Source organism: Elephas maximus, chromosome 10 (assembly GCF_024166365.1).
Source record: "Elephas maximus indicus isolate mEleMax1 chromosome 10, mEleMax1 primary haplotype, whole genome shotgun sequence".
NCBI classification, from domain to species: Eukaryota; Metazoa; Chordata; class Mammalia; order Proboscidea; family Elephantidae; genus Elephas; species Elephas maximus.
Genome location: NC_064828.1, coordinates 43,120,007 through 43,138,567, shown reverse-complemented (window position 1 = coordinate 43,138,567; position 18,561 = coordinate 43,120,007). Strand labels below are relative to the sequence as shown.

Genomic DNA, 18,561 nt, shown 5'->3' with positions numbered 1-18,561 from the left:
CCTCAATATACAATTGGTAGGAACATAAAATGTGCTGTCACTTAGGAAAACAATCTACCAGTTTCTCAAAAAGTTAAATGTAAGAGTTACCATTAGACCCAGCAATTCCACTCCTAGGTGTAAACCCAAAAGAATTAAAAAAACATGTGCCCACACAAAAACTTGTACATGAATGTTCATACCACCATTATTCATGAGAGTCAAGAGGTGGAAACAACCCAAATGTTCATCAACTGATGAATGTATATACAAAATGTGGTTTACCCATACAATCGAATATTACTGAGTCATAAAAAGGAATTTAACCAGTAAGTACTGATAAATGTTGCAACATGGATAAACCTTGAGAACATTATGGTAAGTGAAAAGCCAGATACAAAAAAGTCAAATGTTTCATGATTCCATTTATATGTAATGTCCCAAATAGGCAAAGCTACAGACAGAAAAGTAGATTAGTGGGTTGCTTAGGGCTGGGCAGGATGTGAGATTTGTGGGGTCACAGCTAACGAGTCTGAGGTTTCTTCTGAGGTGATGAAAATGTTCTAAGATTGACTGTGGTCATGGTTGCACAAGTCTGTTAATATACTAAAAATCACTGAATTGTACACTTCAAATGGGTGAACTGTATGGATGTGAATTATATCTCAATAAAGCTGTTACCAAAAAAAGGAAGGAGGAACAGAACAGTAGGTGCTATCTCTTTAAAAAGGGGCATAATGGTGTCTATGCAGGGTGAAAAAGGAAACTAGTGATCATTAAGCTGACTTAGAACACAAAATACGTGACTTTCATTAACGATTTATGCAGCAATTTCATTCAACAGTGATTCACAAGTAAAGATGCTTATGACTTGTGGCAGACACTTAGCTGGCTGTCCAGTATCAGGTCTTTCCTTTTTTTGTTTGGGATGGTGATACACTCAGCTATATTTAATTTTCTCAGCCTCCCTTGCACTTAATTCCACCCAGTGCAACATAAATGGAAATATTCTGGGAAAGCTTTAGAGCTTTCTTGACAAAAAAGAACAGTCAAGGCTGGGAATGTCTTTTTTTCCCATTCTTTTTGCCTTGAATATAGATGCAATAGCTACAGCTGCAGTCACCGTGAAGCAACAAACCAAGAAAATGAAAAGCAAGAAATTAAAGATGGTGGATCAAAAAGGCAGAAGGAGCCTTTGTCTTTGATAACATTATAGAGCTGCTGCACCAGCTCGGACTTCCTACTACCAGACTTTGTTATTTCCGAAAAACAAAACTGTTATTTTTATTATTATTTTGTTTTTTGCCTTAAAAAAATTTTTTTTTATTGTACTTTAGATAGTTTCTCATTAAACAGTACACATACTATTTTATGACACTGGTTAACAGCCCCATGACGTGTCAACACTCTCCCTTCTCAACCTAAGGTTTCCTGTTACCAGCTTTTTTGTCCCCTCCTGCCTTGTAGTACTTGACCCAGGCCTGGTGTGCCCCATTAGTCTCAATTTGCAAAACTCTTAATTTTAAAGCTAATATAGTTAAATTTTCTGTTTTTTATAGCCAGACTCAGTCTTAATACAACACTTCTTCAGCCAGAAAATTTTAAATTTTTCAGGTTATCTGAGGTTTAAAGATATCTCAAAAATCAAAGTGGGAAACTGGATAATTTATGATTCTTAACAACACTGATATCTCAGGTTTTATTATTATTTTTTAATTTTTATTATGCTTTAAGTGAAAGTTTACAAACCAAGTCAGTCTCTCACACAAAAGCTTATATACACCTTGCTACACACTCCCAGTTACTCTCCCCCTAATGAGACAGCCCGCTCTCTCCCTCCACTCTCTCTTTTCATGTCCACTTCGCCAGCTGCTAACCCCTCTACCCTCTCATCTCCCCTCCAGGCAGGAGATGCCAACACAGTCTCAAGTGTCCACCTGATCCAAGAAGCTCACTCCTCACCAGTATCTCAGTTTAAAAAAAAAAAAAATGTTTTCATGTTCAAGAAAATAAGACTTCACATACCTGGCACATCCTGTCAATATTTTCCTCAGTGGGCATTACAAAGTACACGGCAGGAACGTCTGGAATGGGATCTCGATCACTGTGCAAAAGCCTAGAAGACACGAGGAACTAAAAACTCACTTTTTTCTTAGTCTCTTACCTAAAAACATCACTTGAAACAGCATTTCTCAAAATGGGAGTTTACCAGCTCAAGGACAGTGACCAATGCTCTAAAAGTTTTTGCTACAATTCATTACAGTTAGTTCAGTCAGTTTCCCCTTATATCAGCATTAATATTATTTATTAGTTAGAGCCCAGGCTCTTAGTCTTCATGTGTTCTACTCCACTCATCTTCTTTTCTAATACATTTTATGGTCAGACATTCTCTTCTATAAACATTTCCCCTGAATGGGAACTGAAAAAAAAAAAGCATACTCAAAATCAATTTTATTCCTATTTTTCATAGAAATATGAGCTGGGGAGAAGATGCAGCTCTCCAAGAGAAGGAAAACAGAAAGTTGCAGGAATTTTTCTTGAAATGAAAGAATTTAAATGAAATAAAATAAAACATATATTTTTAAATGAAAGATATATGCACGTTACCGTAAAACTTAAAGACAATGTATTTTTGTGTATTTATTACTTCCATCTTTTCATTAGTAAAATAATGAAACTTAATAAGATGCCAATAGCACTCTATGCTTATTAATAAACTACCTTTTCCATGGATGGCATCAAACTAAACTTCGGTTCAACTCATATGAATTAGCATGTTATCAACAAAAATTTTATGTCTGACATAATAAAGGAAAAAAATCTGTCAAATACCATATTTCATCAAACCCAAGATGTTACTCATTTTAAAACATACTGTTATTTTATATACCACTGAAAAAAATGTTGCCAATTAAACTATGACACACCATCAATTATAAGATACATCCTCATTTCAGAGACATAAAAAAATAATTTTAGAATTGAATACTCTATTAATTTTAAACACATACACATTATAAAACTGAAGAACATAAACTAATCAAATCACATTCTGATACTTTCTGCACTGAAAATCTAAAACCACTATTATCAATACAAGAGTGGATTTCAAATCAATGTTACAGCCACAGATAAAAATTGGTGCTAACCATAAATAGAATAGAATGCAAATAGGTTTTAACACCACATAATTGGACTCTTTCAGTATGTAAAAATATTAATATCTATTCATGAACACAGCCCCTCTCCAAATGTTCCACTAGGCAAGTCTACAAAGTAATTTTATATTTATCAAACCTATCAGAAGCAATATAATCAAACAAACTCAACCGTTAGGAAGACAAGTTAGATAGCCTCCTATGGTGATTACTTTACCAGTGATATCTTTGTAGTCACTTATATTTTTCATACTAATGATAAACTAAAAAATTTTTAGAGCTGGAGGAGACCCTGAGATTATTTGGTATTTTCCTTCATACAGACAGTAAACCAAGTGTATAGGAAAAGAACAAGTAAGGAAATTTATTTTTAGAAGTTGTAAACCTGGGGGTTATTTTTAACTTCAGAAGTAAAAGACTGAACAAAAGAAGATGGGGGGGGTTGTTGTTTTATATAGGGCTTCGAACTGGTTCATTCTGGTTTGACCCCTGCTGAGAATTTGCATTTCTACCCCAGATATACTGAAACAGAAGCTACATTTTAATAAGATTCCCAAGTGATGCTTATGTAAACATGTAAACCTAAGAATCATCTGAGGGATCTTGTTAAAATGTACATTCTGCTCAGTATATCTGGGGTAGAAATGCAAATTTTCAGCATGGGGTCCAACTGGAATGAACAGGCTTGAAGCTCTGGTTTTATAGTATATAAGTTCTGTAACCTAGTATTTTTCTCCATAAATGTCCCTTTATCACTTGATTTCACAGTGGCCAAAAATTTTTAAAAATACATTTCAAAATAAATGCCATTACTAAAAATGTGTTAAAACTCACAGATGCAGGGTGATTCCCATGTCTCTTAGCTCCTTCACAGATAGCAGAGGGGAAATTATATCTTGGCCAAATCTATCATAAATGAGTACCTAATTAAAAAAAAACCATGTGTTTTTTAAACATTATCAGTGAACAGCCAATACGGAACCCACATTAAGAAAATATTGATATAAATTTTTATTTTAGTAAATCACATATGTTGAATTCTTATCCTTATCTCAAGTTAATATTTTCCACTATTACTTACCAAATGTATACTCACACAGCAATACATTCTTAAAACCATTACTACTGAGGCTAAAATAAATAATTATGCCAACTTATTTTTATAAAATACTTTTTCCAGGTTAAAAAAAAATAGTAGAGATTATCAAATCTTCATCTTAAGCTATAACAAAGGACTCTGAACACACAGCAAACTCAAATGTATTATTCCCCCACTTTTTTTTTCTAGTTCATATATATCCTTTCTAAAAACAGAGAAGTAAAATATAGTCACTTTCAAAACTAGTAAGAAGCTCCATGACTGTAAAGGACCGTAAATTCAACATCTCAGGTTAATAGGATATGTCTTTTAAAAATCAAGTCCATAAAGAGTACTTACTAGCCTTATTCTAACAAATGTATCCCCTCTCATTCTAAAAGGATTAAAACTGACACCTTTGAAGAATAGTAAGAACTCCAATAATTTTTCTAACTCAAAATTAGTTTTGGAGTCAAGGCAAACAGGAGACTATTCAACTAGTGTTTTTCACAACTACCTCAATGACTCTTTATGCAGTAAGAAACTGCTAATTAAGAAATAAAAATGCACCATCTTAAGAATTTTCTTGAATGCCAAGACTTCCTTTCACAAACCAAAAAACCAAACCTGTTGCCATGAAGTCGATTCCCACTCATAGTGACCCTACAGGACAGAGTAGAACAGCCCCATATAGTTTCCAAGCAGCGGCTTGTGGATTCAAACTGCTGATCTTTTGATTAGCAGCTGAGCTCTTAACCACTGCACCACCAGGGCTCCTAAAAATCTTTCTGCTCTAGTTATAAGACAGTAGATGTTGCATCTCTCAAAAATCTTGCCTCTTTAAATCTCAATACCTGTATTATTAATCTTGTGATATAAAAATGGCTGGTAAGCAAAGTATCTGACACAAATCTGTACCCAAGAAATCCTCAAGTTATTTAATTCAAAAGTTCAATATAGGCCTTAAGAAATAAACAAGTATAGTTTATGCAAGAGGCAACAAAAAGATGCCTGCAAAGAAACAGGCAGAGAAAAATCAGGGGGCCCTCTGAAACTTAAGTGGGGGGCATGGTGGTTCAGGGGTAGAATTCTAGCCTTCCAGGTAGGAAACCTGTGTGTGATGCCCTGACAACGCACCTCAAGCACAGCCTCCACCTACCTGTCTGACAGTGGAGGCTTGTAGGCTGCTATACTGCTGGACAGGTCTCAGCGGCACTTCCAGCCTAAGATGGACTTGGAGAAAGGCCTGGTGATCTACTTCTGAAATTCAGCCAATGAGAACTCTACGGATCACAACGGTCTGATCCACAACCGGTCATAGGGATGGTGCACACCAAAGCAGCATTTCACGCCATGAGGTGGAGGGGCTGTCTTGATGGCAGCTAACAACTTAAGCTTAAATTATAAATTCAAAATAGATTAACTACCACCGGAGTTAACCCAAAGGATTTATAAGGACTCATTAAGAGTTTCCAAAACACCCAAAATTCTAACCAAGATGACTTGGTTGTAAGCTAAAACGAGTGTAAGCTAATGAAGTTTAAACCTAAGCAACTGTATTATCTCTTCAAAAAAGACAATCACTGTGAAGTTCAGAATGAAGGCACCCAAAAATCAGAATTTTTTAAGGCTCTCCAGTATTTCTCAAAGGAGAAGGTCTATAGCTTTCTGGCCCAAATAAGTTTTACTGATAGTTTTACATCTCATAAATTAATAAATTGGTGTTCTAGTTCACAGATCACCCTCTCATAAGCTGGTTAATGCCTTCTTGCTGTAATACAAATACCATAAGTGAGTGGCTTTAAAGAATAAAATTTTTTTTCTCACAGTTTTGGAGGCTAAAAGTTGAAATCATGGTCTTGGTGGTAGTGATTCCTTCCTTATCAGGAGCACCAATGTTCCCTGGTTCCTTATAGATGATCCTCACATGGCATCTGTCTTCTGTGTGTGTGTGTTTGTCTGTATTCTCGTTTTTTTATAACTCAGAAGTGATTATGTTTAGTATCCATCCTACACTGGCATAGCCTAATGAGCATAACAAAAGAAAATCCTATTTCCAAACAGGATCACATCAATAAGCACTAAAAAAAACCAAACCTACTGCCGTTGATTCTGACTGACAGCGAACCTACAGGACAAAGCAGAACTGCCCCGTAGAGTTTCCAAGGGGATGCCAGGGGATTTCACTGCCAACCTTTTGGTTAGCAGCCATAGCTCTTAACCACTATGCCACCAGGGTTCAACAGGTACTAGGCCAGAAATTCAACATATATTGGGGGTGGCGGGGGGGGCACAATTCAATCCATAACAGTTAAAATGAACCAGTTCCCCAGTGTGACTAACCCTGAGAAAGACTGCAAGATCTAGAGTCAATACTTGAAAACCTAAAGAACAAAACATCAAACTAGGTAAAGACCTACCAGGGAGACCCTGCCTGAGATTGGCTGGATTCCCTAGATGAATATTACTATCTCATTGCCTATCTTACTCCATAAAATGTTTATCAAAAAAATTCACATTAAGATGCCATGTGAAACAGAAATATTCATGCATTATAACTAAAATATGCTACTAGGTCAGTATTAACAAGAAATTCCCAACTACCACAAATAAGGGCTGAAGAAAAGAAAATACAGCCCCTTAAATTAAATTTCTCTCTTACCTTCCATACCGGTTCTCCAGTGCTGTTTTTAACATGAGGCACATTGAAATTCAACATGCGCTTCAAAGCCACTGAAAATTAAAATAGTTTTTTTGTATCAAATATTACCATTTTTTAAAGAATTTCATTTCACATTTCTTATTTACTACCTCAAAACAAAATGCACAAATCAACTCTACTCATACTGACTAATCAAATCACCGGATGTATGGAGCTAGGGGTCAGACCTTGTAAGACTGTTCGCTCAACAGCTAACTGGGAGTTTTTTAAAAAACACAACAGGCATCTGTCCCCAGATAAAACAGTGTGAAAAATGTTCAAGAAGAAGACTTTTGCATTTCTCCTGACTATTCGACGGCAACGGGTTTATGGGTATCCAACACTGAATTTTATATAGACGCAAAAAGAAATTTCTTCAATCATGAACATGCAATGACTTCAATGGTTATCCTGTCTACTTATTGTTGGGTTGAGAAAGAACAGATTAAAACAATCTTCCTAAAAATGAAAATTATCTATGACATATTTAATAGGTTTACATACAAAATCTTAATACAGCACTTCTAATGTTTAGTTTTACCTACGAGTACATTTTCCAACCAATTTATCCCCTCAAATTCACTGAAGTTATATTGCTTAAAATTCTGTTTTCCATGGGGAAAAAAACAGACTTTCCCAGAGATATGGTAGGTTTAAATGACAACTCCTGGTAAGCAGCCATACTCTAGATGGTGTAGTATTTTGTGGGTTTTATTCCTCGTATGTTCATGTGTTACAACAGACTCAGAAATACTTTGTAAGGGAAATCAAAATCCTTTAATATATTTCTATGTGAAGTTGAGATAGCCAAATATTCAAGGGAGTGTATTAGGTGATTTCATTTTTTAAAAAAGATTGGTAACCTCAAAATCCACTTGATTAATTTGTAAAAGCATTTGCATTAGGTTTTATTAAGTAACACAGAATAGCTCATATTCCAAAGCCCTCCCAGAGAACCAGGGAGTATTTAAATTACTTGAGTGCCAATGTATAACATTCATTCATTCACTCACTAGAAAAGCTTCTATTAAATGTTTGTTGAAGCAGGTATAATGCTGTAACACTTCTACTAATGAAAAAATTGCACTTCAACGACATATTTGTATATTTATGTGCGTGTATATAGAGACACGACTTTTTGTCAAAACTTTCATACCTAATGCTCAGCCAATAATGACACATTCCCAAAAACTTACATTTACTTAGGGTTCACAGGTGTTATGCTATTAAAAAGAGCATAAACAAACAATCAAAACCTTTAACACTTACAACAGGAGGCACAGAGAGGTGTTCCAGGGTCAGCTCTCTCATTGCTTTAGCAGAGCTCTTCCTCTCACCTCTAAACAATACAGACACCACCACCCTGGCACTCATGGCCCAAGACAGGGAAGAGTCTTGCTTCTAGAACAGTTGTTTACACTCTTGACACATGATGACTAGAAAGAACCATAGTCTGAGCTGCACCTAGGTGTGAAGTGTTCTCCACAGTTAGGCCAGTATCAGCAAATAATCCCACACTTGTCTTCTCAGCCCCATCTAAGAGAAGACTAGAATTTCTCCAGCTGTGAGCCTTAGCTAACTTGTTAAACAGGGATTTTGATACAGTGGATTTGTTAATAAAATACAAGGCTGGTCTTCAAAGAGTGTGTAAGAATGTAATTTTCCTTTCATCAGGGCAAATTCTCAAGGTTTAAATCATTGCTTTTTACTGAAATGGTGAGCTAGTTTTCTTTATTGACCCTAAACATACTATTCACATTCCTAGAATTGGTTAATGCAGTTTCACTCTTACCTGGAATGTTTTCTTCACTCATTTACTGAACAAATACTGTCAACTACATTTACTATTTGTTTATTCATTAATTCAACAAATATTTAGTGAGCATTTACCATGTGCCCAATGCTGCCCTAGCTGCTGGGGATATAAACTGAACGTTGCATAAAAACTCCCTGTCCTCAAGAACCTTTCATTCCAGTTGGAGGACACAGCCAATAAACAAAATAAGAAAAAACATATGGTATGTGAAATGTTGATAAGTGCTACGGAGAAGAAAAAGGTAGAGAAGGGGGACAGGGAGTTGGTCAGTGAAGGCCTTACTGAGAAGGTAACGTCTGAGTAAAAATCTAAATGAGGTTTGGGAACAAGCCTTGCAGATATTCATGTAAGAACACTGCAAAAAGAGGAAACAACAAATACAAATGCGCTGAGGCTCGGGTATGCTTGGTGTGTTCAAGGAAAGAGGGAGAGAAACAAGAAATGAAGTCAGAAAGACAACTGGGGAACATATTACACAGGGTCTTGTAGATCACTGTAAGATCTCTTTGGCTTCTGTCATGAATGAAATGGAAAAGTGCTGGATGGTTTTGAGCAAAAATGTGACATAATCACTTTGGGTATTGAATGGAGAAGACGGAAGGGGAATATGGTTGTAAAAGCTGGTAGACCAAATAGGAGGTTATTGCAGAAGCTCAAATAGAAATACATGGTGACTTGTATCTGGGTGATAACAGCAACGATGGTCAGATCCTGAATATATTGTTAGGGTACGGCTTACAAGATTTACTGATATATCTAATGTGGGGTATGAAAAAGAGAAGTCAAGAAAACAAAACTTCAAGATTTTAGACCTGAGCAACTATAAGGATGAAGTTGCCATTAACTGATATAGGGAAGACTGGGTTCAGAGAAGAGGTCCAGGCTGGGGATATAAACTTGAGAAACAGCGTATAAATGGTATTTAAAGCCAAGAGGCTAGAGAAGAGAAATCAGTTGATCTGGGCTCTTTAATGTTGAGAAACGGGAGATGAGTAAGAACTCGCAAAGGAAAGCATGCATGAAGAACAATGGTAACTGAGATGGAAACTACAGATTCGGCCTACTGAATAGGAACAGGGATAGACAGGTTCAGGATAGAGAGGAAGCTTTCACAAAGGAGTAAACTTTTGAGGTGACCTTTAAAAGATGAATAAAAATTTCTCAGGCAGGCAAAGTGAGAAACTGACATGCTAGTTAACTGGGGCAGTTCTGTTCTGTCCTATAGGGTCACCATAAGTCGGAATAGACTCAACCGCAGTGAGTTTTTTTTTTTTTTTTTTTTAGTTAACCTCTCTATACTTTGGTTTCCTCATATGCAAAGTGGAGATAATAATACATTTAAAATCGCTGAGAATAGTGCCTGGCAACAGTAAATGCTCAGTAAACGTCAGCTGTTATCTATCCAAACTGATTGCACGTTCCTTTGTATTGATCACACACAACATCTTGTATGTAGCAGGCTTCAATAAATATGAGAGTTGACTGTGAGTTATTTCCCAAAACACTTCCAATAGGCACCAAGAAAATTTTTACCTCTGCTACATACCTACAAAGGGATTTACTTTTTTCTGAAAGAAAACAGAACTCAATTATGGTACTAATTTGATAAATGATTGATCTGGCATGACCTATCTAATAATGAGTAAGTGTACACGTGGAATCTTGCTATATTTGGGTATTCCCTCAAATATCTGGAGTCTCATATATTTGTTATACCTGACTGATAATTTATACAGTAAGTTATCTATTGGGAAGAGCAGAACACAAGTCAATATGCACTACGTGTCATTACCAGGTTTAAGTCTACCATTCACCTGGCATTTCTCTTCAGGTACACCTAAAAGATTGGTTCAAGGGGGAGAAACGGCAGAAAGCAGGCCGCTCTGAAAAACAGAATACCTAAGTTTTTTAACTGTGGTGGAAGTGCCGAAAAATGGAGTTCTTTCAACATTAAAACTGGGAGAGGGCTGCACCGCACAGAAACAAACCTGGAAATTCCATAGGTAACAACACATGAACGAAAATGTCAGCGGCCAGACCCCATTGTGATGGCCTAAGGCCCAGCAGAGAAAAAGACAACCAGCCCACCCCTGAAGCCCCTTCTCCTGCATCACAGGCGAGGGGCCGAGTCCTCCAGCTAAACGCATCTCTTCCCAAAAAACTCAAAGGGGAGGGGCTCTTGATGCTCTGGGGACTGGATTAAATTCCTGGAGGTCTGTCTCCGAGCCGCACGCACTACGACCGAGTGAAGGCGACAAGGTGAGGGCGGGGACAAGCAGAGGTAGGGGAAGTCGCCGCGACAGGCACGAAACAGCAAGGAGAAGGGTTAGGTTGGTACCTGTCTGTCTTTCCCGAATACCGGCCGCCGCTGCCGCCATCTTGGCTCCCACCACCCACTGCCCGGCTGGCGAGCGGAGCTCGGGATGACGTGGGCGCCCCGACGGTACCGGAAGCAAAGCCCGGCGGGGCGGAGCCAACGCTTGCACCAGGAGGCTGCGTTCCGCCTCACCCACAGAGATCTTGCCACGTTCCCGTCGATCCCGAGGGAACTTGGTGACCTGGCGTTAGTGCCTGAATGGTTTAGCAGTGTAGTTGTTAGATGCAGACTATTAGGGATTTTTATCCTACACAATAAAGCCACGCAGCCCGGGTAGCACAGTGGTTAAGAGCTCAGGCTGCTAGCCAAGAGGTGCGCGGTTCGAATCCCGCCGCTTTTTGGAAGCTCCATGGGACAGTTCAACTCTGTCCTATAGAGTCGCTATGAGTCGGGACGGGCTTATTGGCAATGGTTTGTTTTTTTTTTTAAATCAAGCTACACTCTCAAATGATAGCAGCGTGATGTAGCGCTCAGAACCTAATTAAAAACTTAACTGTTGGCTTGGTGTTTCCAGGTCATTTAAGTGCTGCCAATACTCTAAGTGTGTAAGGTTCACAGAACTAAAGTAAATGAAGCTCCTGAAAGAAAGTATGCGCTTATGATAGGTCCTTCTGCCCAGGGGCGGATTATCCAACAGGCAAAGTAAGCAGGACGCTTACCTTGCTTACCAGATCATCTGTACTGAACAATTTAACATTTTTTTAGCCACATCTAAGATTCTGCTGCTAGGTATGGCTGGCATCTGGCTCTTTCTCAACCCCACAGCACCTTCCTAGAGAATCAAAGCCTCTTTTCAAACTTAGAATCCCCGACAGGGACGGATGACCTAGCAAGCAAGGTAATCACAGGCTTACATGTGCTTACTTACTAATCTGCAGTGAACAATTACACATGGGTTTCACTACATCTTCGATGTAGAAAGCAAGTGAAATTGTTCACTACAGATTAGTAAGTACAGGTAAGCCTATATTTATCTTGCTTATTGATTGAGCACTCTGTCCCTGCCTCTGCTCTTTTCCCTGTGCAGCTGGAGGTGTCTCCCATTTGTTCCCTTTTTCCAGGAATCAGGTGGTTTGGGAGCACTGCTGTAAATTTGGCTGATATTTCAGACTCATCTGTTAGGGAGAATGGTCTGGCTTTTATGGTGTTGTTTTCCCTGCATGGGCCACAGGAGCCAGGCAGGTGCAAAATGTAAAACTGATAGTTTTTTTTTTTTTTTTGGAACTCCAGAATTACAAAGCATTTTATTACTTGGGCGTGACGTAAGGGTAGTAGAGATAGCACTGGTGTTCTAATATACACTTGAAGCCATGTGATCACAAGAATATGCAATATTAATGGTTTTAACTCATTTTATTGCACATCAAAAATGGGTACACAATAACAACTTATTTTCCATATGTCCAATAAATCGTTCATTGATGACATTGCATTAGCTGTTGAATATATTAATTCTGAAGTTGCACCAAATTCTGAAATGATTCTGTGCCTCAAAAATTTAATGTTCTAAATTGAGTTAATTAAAAAAATTACATTCTATAATAAAACACTACTTTCTCAAGTTCACAAATCAGAACCATTTATTTTTATAAAACTGAAGGAATCTTCAATGAACTAGGCATGTTATAATTAAACAAAAATGACAGTCTCTGCCATACAGAAAAGTTCTACTTCATTCTAGTCTCCATAGAATTTTAAATATATAGGCTTTCCCACCTCCCAATATCTGAGAGCCCAATCTTGGTCATTTGTGTACTTTTACTTTCAAATGCAAATCTATCATTGAACCATTTTCGCTCCATCACAGACTCCTTTCCAAGACTATATGGGTTGTATTAATATAAAGCACAAAAATAATGATTAACATTTATATACAGTATATACATACGAAAGGATAAAAAGTCCTGGCCAAGGAGTGCGCACAGCATGGGCAAGAAATTTATAGAAAAATATATCCAACAGAGGAGCCCTGTTGGCACAGTGGTTAAGAACTTGGCTGCTAACCAAAAGGTGGGGGGTTTGAATCCACCAGTTGCTCCTTGGAGATCCTATGGGGCAGTTCTGCTCTGTCCTACAGGGTCACTGAGTCGGAACCAACTCAACAGCAGCAGGTTTTTGGTTTCGATATACCCAACAGAACAGTGACAGCAGATATAATCCCCATAAGGCTGAGACAGATTAAGGTATTTATCATGCATTATTAGAACGCAAAAAAACAACCTATGCCTTCAGAGTGTTAGTTAACTAAGTTAGTGTAGCCTTTTACTTGACTTATGCAAATCTCTGGTTTTAATTTACTCTGGTAAGCTATTTTACATTAGGGGGTAATTTTAACATCTCATTCTAGAGAGGTTCCTGGATGTGAGCCAACAACTACTAACAGGACTTCTCAAACGTGGAGAGGAAAGGATCTTTTATCTACTCAGTTTTGTAAGAATCCTGAGCTTGTTCAGTACAGACAAGTTAGTTAATTTAGTTTATATAAATAAGCACTTCACATTTAGTAGCATAAACACATTTAGAAAACTTCACTGTGTTAAAAGTGCCATGCTCTTTGGTTACATCTGGCAGTCTTTTAGAAAGTAGAAGATAGATTGGCCTATCACCTAGCATATCTGGCATACAGTAGGTACTGGAATAAGTTTGGGAACTGGAAAAAACCCATTGACATTGAGCTGATTCTGACTCATAATGATCCTAAGGAATTAGAAAACTGCTTCTCTTCAAACCAAACCTGTGGCCCTCAAGTCGATTCCGACTCTTAATGACCCTACAGGACAGAGCAGAACTGCCCCATAGGGTTTCCAAGGCTGTAATCTTTATGGAAGCAGACTGCCACATCTTTCTCCTATGGAACAGCTAGTGGGTTTGAACCACCAACCTTTCGGTTCGCAGCCAAGGGCTTTAACCACTGTACCGCCAGGGCTCCTTGATTCTTTTCCAGGCAATCCAAATTTTCCTAAACTACAGGGAAAATATATTCAAGCACTCCATCATTAAATGTGTTCTTATGCTTTGTACTGAATTATAACGAGCATAAAAACTAGTTGAACAGATTATAAAAGTAACAATAAAGTACTAAATAAAATTTAAAAGTGAGTTACTATATTCCATAATGACTGAACTACGTATTTATAAATAAGATTTCTTTCTGACCATTTTCTTGTAATAAATGATTGAATGCTAAAGGCAAAATCAAGAAAACTTATCTACTGTACTCCTCTTGGAGCCCTGGTGGTACAGTGGTTAAGAACTCTGCTGCTAACCATAAGGACAGCAGTTCTAATCCACCAACGCTCCTTGGAAACCCTATGGGGCAGTTGTACTTTGTCCTATAGGGTTGCTAAGAGTTGGAATCGACACGGCAGCAACGCGTTTGGTTTCGGTTTTATATTTCCCTTTGTTTAGCATTTAGCACCAAGTAGTTTCAATTTTAGTTTCAATTAAAAGAAGTACGGGTGGTGCAATGGCTAATATAGCTCAGCAGCTAACCAAAAGGTCGGCAGTTCCAAACCAGTAGCAGGTCCAAGGGAGAAAAGACCTGGCAGCCTAGGAAGCCCTATGGGGTCGTTCTACTCAGTCCCAGAGGGCCCTAAGAGTCAGAATCAACTTAACGTCACAAAAAACCCAATATACGTATAGGCATCCGCCGCGTTCAGGAAGTTTGCTTTACGCCACTTCGCTTTTATGAAAGACCTACATTAGTGCCTGTTTTCACCAACCGAAACCTGAAGAGGATTTTCATTTTTATGAAAGAAGGCGAAAAGTGGCAACAGTGTTCAGCATTTGTTTTGTGGCAAGGTGTCACAGAGACAGCGCACACTCCAAACAGCGAGGGTGGCTTTGCCGAACTCCTTCCCCAGGAACCACACTCGGCATCTCAACATCAAGCTGCCATAGCTTTGAACTGTCTGCAAACATGTGCTTTAACTTGATTTATTTTGTGCATCCTTTAGCAAGCTGTGTCCTAAGGTATCAGAACAACCTAAGAGCTCTAAGGGCGTTTCCTGTAGCCTTCCCATGTGCTCGCTGTCTTTCCCATTCTGGGAAGTGAAACTACAACTCTACAGTCATTATTTCTACTTCATATAGGCTGTGTATATCATTTCTGCTTTTACTATATGTTAGTGTTATTTTAGATTTTGTGTGTTATTTGGGCTGATTTGGTAGGTTATTTTTGGGGCCTGGGAACGCTGAAAAAATTTTCCCATATAAAAATTAATGATAATTGCTTCTCTGTGCCATTTTGGCTTACAAAAGTTTTCACAGGAACACCCTCCTTTTGGATAGCACAGAAACCCATATATATACACATACATATATATAAACTAGAAGCCAAAGTGGATTCTCAGACTGGTAATCAAATAAAGTCTTGTTACTTAGCCCAAGCTAAAAAATGGCTTATATATATATATATATATATATATATATATATATATATATATACACACACACACAAAATATTACAAAGTATAAAAGCATAAATTAGTTTCTGGTGAGACATTTTAAAGAATCTTTACCTTAACAAATACTAAAAAGGAAAATGACTAAGTACAAAAATAGTAGAGAACTGTAAAAATGGTCTTCAGATGAAGCTCCCACACTAAAAACCTTTTGAAAACAACAAATATAAACCGAAAACCATAAACAGTAGAAATGTATTATAGGTCAATTTATGGTTTTGAGAGGAATAGAAAAACAAGCTTAAAATATATGGCATTTAGGCGATTAAAATATTTAAGAAATACATATACACATTATAAAGGTTTATAACAATTTGTAAAATTCAGCATCAGTAAGAATTGTGCACTGGCTAAAACAAAGAACAATCATAACAGTATTTAACATAGTAACACTGCAGAAAATAACACGCAGGTTTCTCTGATAATGTCTTGACTATACACTCTAAAAATTATATTAATGGAGCATTCTTCAATCAGAACTCATTTTGCACTATCAATATTTCTGCGTATCTTTACAATGTGAGCATCCTAAAGTATTATTTACACCATCTTATCCCTAAGGCCCTGTCTACAAATAAATGAAACAAGGAGTTGAAATACTGTCTTTAGGTGTAGCCAAGCCAAGCACACCTCCCCCTCCACCAAAAAAAAAGTATGTGTGATTGTATTATCAGCTTTAATTACCACACTAAAGGAAAGCTATGAATAATCAAAAAATAGCTTTAATTAGGCTTTTTGGTTTGCATTGGCTAAATGGCTTTTTAAGGCTTACAAAAACAAGGTAGGTTAAGAAATAAAATATTCAGCTTATCAACATGTTTGGGATAAAAATTTGTATGACAAGTCTGAAGTTTATATTTGATATTTAAACTTTTTTGATAATCCTTTTCTTACTTTCAATAATCTGACAAAATTTATCACAAAGAAATTCCTTGTTTAATGTTCTTAAAAACTTCAAGATAAAGTTTAATTTTAATTTGATAGCTCTGTTAGTAAGCAAAACTTGGAAAAGATATGAGGTAATAAAAAAATTACACTAGGGTTCTGTTGTTTCAGTTTTCCTTTTGTGTTAAGGTATGTATCATCTATATGAAATCACTCCTATCTTTTTCTTTAAAAATATCATTAAAGATGTTTCTTGGAAAAAAAAAAGGATAAAAATATGACAATTCATAAGTATTTTGTGTACTAATAAAAATGTGGTTAAAACATTTTACCTTTCAAATCTCCAAATTCATGACTGACTGATGAAAAACTGGCTTTGTCTCATATATATTTGGTAATATATTAGGGTTTTCTCTACTTTTTTCTTTTGCAAGTGGGACATAACTTTGATACTGGAATGTTTTCAAATTGTTATTACATGTTCCTGTTAAAATTAGGTATTCTTTGGTTTTTAGTAGCTTTAATAAAAAAAAAATAAAGGAAACCTAAGTATTTTATTAAAGAGTTTGGAAAGGAAATGTAAGTATTAAAAAGAGTTTGTAGAAAGACATACATAAACACAGTAGCTATCTCTGTGTGGTGAGATTAGAATGGGTTTGTTTTTTTTTAACTTTATTTCTACTGTATAGAAATAGTATTAACAGATATCTTTCGAGAGCAAAGAAAATGACTATATGATGCTATGGTGCCGGCTTACCTATCACACAATCATCTTGATAATAAATGTCAAATAGGCAAACCTACCACATGGCAACCTACAGATCATTCAGATACCTAAAATGATTGTGTATCAGATATACTCTGATTTAGTATCACATGTGGGATACAGAAAGGAAAAAAAAAATCCTATGGTTAAAGCCAAGGTTTTACGAACTCACCTAGGTATTTTCAACTATGCCATCTACTGCAGAAGTGTTTTTAAGCCTATGCAATGCTCACAGATTCCAGAAGATTTGTACAATTCTACTTTTTACATAATAATACTTTCCATTTGGTATAAACCTAACTGCAGTGAGGGTTATTGTAATATAAATCAGTAATATTCAAACATTTTTAACAACCAACTTGGTGCCTTCCTGAAAAGCATATATAACAGGACTTAACCAATTAAGCTTTTCTATTTAATGCTTTAAGATAAGGAAAATAAAGATTGATTTGAAAATTGTTTAAAACTAGAAAAACCACTGTGGGATCCTATAGTTGTTTATAAAAATAATGAATAAAACAGTTTTTTTCTAATTATACTACATACTTTTTCTAATTATACTATACTTGAATAAAGTCTGTACAACCATTCTACAAGTATTTATATAGACGTTTATAAAGCACGTATATAAGGAAAACAAAAATATCACCAATTTTGAATAGTATACCAAAAAAAAAAAAATTTTTTTTTTTTTTTTTTTTTTTTAGCTTAAACAGCCAAAACATTCCTTTATGTTCATATTATAAATTTTATTGGTCCAAGAAGTTTGTTCAAAAGTGATGATATGGCCAGATTTCTGAAACAAAAGAAAGTAACAACAGCGGCTTTTAAAGAAGCATTGCTTGGTTCAAAGAAATATTTTAATGTTCAGTGTAGTGAGAACTTTCTTCCTTTTCTAGTCTTAGAGTGTTTCGTATGGCAAAGTCCATATTTTCTTGAAATTCTTTATATGTATTGGTTATTGGAAGAGCTAAACAGTTATTACATTTGTTTCCAATAGGAAAATCCATATGCAGGCACTCAATAGAAGGAGTGGGTTTAAATCCAGTAGGTGGAATGGAACTACAACCAGTTGCAAAAATAAGAATGTCTTCCATTGTTGTCGCAGATTTACCACCTGAAAAGTTTACCAAAAGAAGAGAAAAATAAAAATAAATCCATGTTATATTTGCTACTGTCATAGACTCTTCCCCAGCTAGACTGGGAATTTTGGAAAGCTAGACTCCTTTTTTTTTTTTTAGACTCCCACATTCATCTTTGGCAAGCAAAATAAGTCAAGTGCAGTAACAGGCAAATAGTATATCTGATAAATGTTTATTTGAATCTGAAGTAGAAGGA

The 18,561-nt window shown here is 36.5% G+C and overlaps 2 protein-coding genes across 6 annotated transcripts in view; both read right to left on the bottom strand.

The window, feature by feature from the left end:
* The window catches only part of SCFD1 (sec1 family domain containing 1), an 88,500-nt gene extending 77,321 nt beyond the window's left edge, over window positions 1–11,179 (bottom strand). Inside the window, exons 1-4 of one of the 2 annotated variants that reach the window (XM_049897648.1) lie at window positions 11,071–11,179; window positions 6,878–6,948; window positions 3,972–4,060; window positions 2,005–2,095 (exon numbers count right to left, since the gene is read on the bottom strand). In XM_049897648.1, the coding sequence (XP_049753605.1) occupies window positions 2,005–2,095; window positions 3,972–4,060; window positions 6,878–6,948; window positions 11,071–11,110 (291 nt within the window). In that variant the 5' untranslated portion in view covers window positions 11,111–11,179. The remainder of the gene's footprint in view (window positions 1–2,004; window positions 2,096–3,971; window positions 4,061–6,877; window positions 6,949–11,070) is intronic. The other variant, XM_049897647.1, reaches the window with a different exon arrangement.
* A 4,352-nt stretch (window positions 11,180–15,531) lies between these two features.
* G2E3 (G2/M-phase specific E3 ubiquitin protein ligase) overlaps window positions 15,532–18,561 on the bottom strand; it is an 83,557-nt gene continuing 80,527 nt past the window's right edge. For all 4 annotated transcript variants that reach the window (XM_049897859.1, XM_049897861.1, XM_049897858.1 and 1 more), the window contains one exon: window positions 15,532–18,340. In XM_049897859.1, coding sequence (XP_049753816.1) covers window positions 18,084–18,340 — 257 coding nt within the window. In that variant the 3' untranslated portion in view covers window positions 15,532–18,083. The remainder of the gene's footprint in view (window positions 18,341–18,561) is intronic.